The sequence below is a fragment of the Fulmarus glacialis genome, unplaced genomic scaffold (assembly GCF_000690835.1).
Source record: "Fulmarus glacialis isolate BGI_N327 unplaced genomic scaffold, ASM69083v1 scaffold11443, whole genome shotgun sequence".
Lineage (NCBI taxonomy): Eukaryota > Metazoa > Chordata > Aves > Procellariiformes > Procellariidae > Fulmarus > Fulmarus glacialis.
Window position 1 is genome coordinate 52,990 of NW_009202306.1, and position 3,600 is coordinate 56,589.

General features: G+C 49.8%; 1 protein-coding gene across 1 annotated transcript in view; it reads right to left on the reverse strand.

Moving 5' to 3' along the window:
• Positions 1–909: 909 nt before the first annotated feature.
• The window catches only part of CD101 (CD101 molecule), an 18,175-nt gene continuing 15,484 nt past the window's right edge, over positions 910–3,600 (reverse strand). Inside the window, exons 10-11 of the mRNA XM_009574243.1 lie at positions 2,120–2,231; positions 910–1,106 (exon numbers count right to left, since the gene is read on the reverse strand). Of these exons, the coding sequence (XP_009572538.1) occupies positions 910–1,106; positions 2,120–2,231 (309 nt within the window). The remainder of the gene's footprint in view (positions 1,107–2,119; positions 2,232–3,600) is intronic.

Genomic DNA, 3,600 nt, shown 5'->3' on the forward strand with positions numbered 1-3,600 from the left:
TCCCACTTCCATCCCAATATATTACATGGTACAATCTGGAGGCGTCTAATACCAGGTCCCAGTTGTGCAGCTTCCTGACCCACAGACAGCCCAGGCACACAGGGCTGGCTGCTGTCTTCTCCTACAGCAGTCCCAGCAAAGGAAGGAACTGGAAAGTCTTTGTACAGTCATCTCCAAAATGGCTTGGTGTCTGCTTCTTCCTTCTGGGATCTAAGACTCCATGCAAGTCCCTTACTGGGTCAACAGGATTCCTCTTTTGTGAATGGCTGTGATGCTCCTGCTATGGACTTTCTTCAGCCCCAGCCAGCCTTGCTCAGCCCTCATCTTCCTGTGACAGGTTTTGTGATGAAGACCCATTTGCTTTTGGAGAAGATGCTCTTTGGGCACAGGCGCTCTCAGAGGAGGGGACAGTGTCCGAGAGCTTCCCCAGCAAGGGATAGGCAAACGCAAGTGCAATGCCTTAAATGGGACATCAACACTCCATTTCAGGCTCTGCCACTGGTTTTTAGCCTGCACACTACATAGATTTTGTCAAGTCACCTAAAATAAGCAGCAATTTGATACTTTTGTGTCGCAGTGCAAAAAGAGCTGGCTTTTCCCTTATACCTGTAGAGGAATAATACCGCTTCCATCCACACTGGGAGACACATACTGCAAGGACCTCAAATATACCACAAAGAACAGAGTGTGTAGGGTGGGTACCTAACCTAAGAGACAGGAACAGCCATTATGAAAACCCTATTTGCTTAGTAATTCAAAGCTGCTTTGTTCCATTGAAAGTAAATACGCAATTTCATGGATTCATTGCAAGGGCTACTGCAAAACCGTAAAAAGCCCCTCTGCAAGTACTCAGTCCTCCTCAGCTGTCCAGCTCCGCTCCTTCAAGTTACATCTGCCAATATAGACCAGCTAGGTTTGCTTGACCTCTTCAGCCCCATGCAGTTCCATCAGCTGGTCTCCTGTGACATCGCCCTTTTTGCTTTTTCTTAATCTGAAGTACCAGCAGAAGCCAGCAAGGGCCAGGAGAAGGATCAGAACCAGCGGTAAGTATAAGATGAAGTTCAGCAGTGGTGGAGATGAGCAGATCCTAGAAAAAACAGTTGACTCTGGAGGGAAAAAGAAAGAAAAAGAAAGTGAGGCCCCAAGCTAGTTTGAGTTTCTCTCCTACTGTTTCTGTAAGTTATCTTCTTATCACTTTTCCCTCAATCTTCAACACCTACCAATTTTTAAGAATTCCTACTGCTACCTGAGGAGAAGGGAGAGAGAAACCAGGTAATTGGCCTCAATTTCTTGTTTTGGGAGGTCAGATAGGGCCCCGGCTCGTTCAGCTGAAACATCCCAACATAAACAGCACGGCTCTTCAGCTAACCTGCTCCAAGCTGGGCTCAGTAAGGAGAAGCCATGTACCCTGCACCCCCTGGGTCCCTGCCCGAGACCAGTGACAGCGGGGTGAGGCAGAGATCTGCTGGAGGCTGCACCACAGAACAAGGAGGGACAAGAGGAAAGCAAAGGAAACCAGATCAAGGAGGTCCCTGTGTCCCCAGATACCTGCCCCTCCTTGCTTCTGCCACTCTGCTATCCTATTTCAGCCACGCTGAGCTGCAGGCAGCTGCAAGCCCCATGCCTGGCAGCTCCTGCAGAACAGCTCCCCAGTTGAGGTGGAGGCTGCCTGTACTGCTGGCAGACCCTCTGGGTACTGCGAAAGCCTGGGTTTGGTCAGCCCGTGCTAGCTGAAAAGCTCTCATTTGCAGCCTCTGCATTTTTGTCCCGGACTTCTTACAGCCACCAACTAATCCTGGCCATCAAAACCTCCTCACTTGGCACACAGCCTCAACACCACAGACTGACCTCAGATGCACTGGCCTACCATGAAGAGTCATACCAATTCCTTCAGGTCTGTTTTATCCATCTCAAAGCGTTGTTCCTCAATTCTGCTCCTCACCAAGACCCACGCACAGATGCTTTACGCTTGCTCTGCAGAACTATGCTGAACATGTGGGTCTGCTGATTTGAAGCTGTCCATGGAGGACCCACACAGCCTGGTGGGCTAGGCGTGACCCTGGGGATGAACCAACCTGGGGGCTACTCCTGGCTGTGAAACTGGCTTTTACCTCTCTACCTCTGAAGCTCTGCGCCCCATCCATATACACGGAAGCAGCATTTACTCTCCCGTAGGAAAACAGGGCGAAGTCTCCACTACATGAATGCCTCTGTAGTACTAGGGAGGTATCCTAAAGGGCAGCATCAGCAACAGGGATTAGAGATGAAGTTACTCCTGGTTATGCGTATACTTGCACATGGCTGTGTCCTTACCCCTCAGAAAACTGAAACATTGAAATCTGTGAGCCAGAGGGGCATTTTGAGATATCTGCATCACTGGAGAAAAACACACACACACAAAAAAAAAAAAAAAGAAGGAAAAAACACCCAACTAATCTCTTGGATTTTGTGAAAACCATGAAAAATACTTGGCCAAAACACTTATACAAAAATTGGAGGAGAATTTTTCAGCAGTTACTGAGCAATTTTAGCAACGGTTACTCCACCAGTACCAGGTGACAAGAGGCAGAGGGAGCTGATGAAGGAGAAATCTGAGTGCTAGAGGGAGCCGTGATGGACAACAGCAGGAACATAACAGCAGGGGGATGAAGTGCTGTCAGTCCTTCCCTGTGCAATTAAATCCAGATTAGCTCTGCTGTAGGCGCAGAGTCATGTGAGTAGGCTCTGTGCATGCCTGTGCCAGTAGCACAGAAGGGAGGGTTCTATAGGGTCCCCCTGAGTTCTTCCACATCAGTCAGCACTGGTAATTGCTGCAGAAGCTATAACCACATGTGGGCACCCAGGCTGGCTTCGGGCATGGCAACTCCAGGGCTGAAGGCACGAGAAGAACTGCAGGATCCTCTCAGCTGGGTGCAACATGGCTGATTCACAGTTCATATTTTTTTCCTCCTATTTCCCCAAAAAGGCAACAAGAGAGTACTTTTTTCCTGCCTGTTACCTCCCTAAAAATACTGTGTGTGCCTGACTGAAACCTTTGCTTTTATTTGTTTGAAATTCTGTATGCAGAATCCAGCTCTATTTTTGCATCTGGCATGCACCCCAACTCACCCCAAGAGGACAGAGGCTGTTTTTAGAGACCTCCCTGGAGATGGACTTGCCAGAAAAATCACACCAAGAATTTTTTCCCCAAAACAGTTAGCGTTCTGGCCCCAATGGCACAACTGAGAGCAGGGGTTTGTGCCCGTGGTCCCGCAAAAAAACCCCAAAACAAAGCGCTGCAGACACAAGAGCACTCAATGGTACCTTCTGAACCACGTGCCTCACAGTCAGAGCTTTTGGCGTCTCATCTGACCACCACCTCCAGTGTTTACAGCGTCAAGCACCTGGGTTTGAGCCCTGGCAGATCGATGGGACTGGGAATGGGATCTCATCGCCTCCCCCTGCCAGGCCCATAGCACGTGTCCCTCGAAGGCTCCCCTCCCCCTCCAGCTCCCAGCACAACTCTGGCAATCTCCCCAGCACTGACCCCCGCTGCAATCCCTTAGCAAGTCCTCCCAGTCCTGCTGCATCCTTGCCATTGCAGCCAGCATCGCCAGCAGA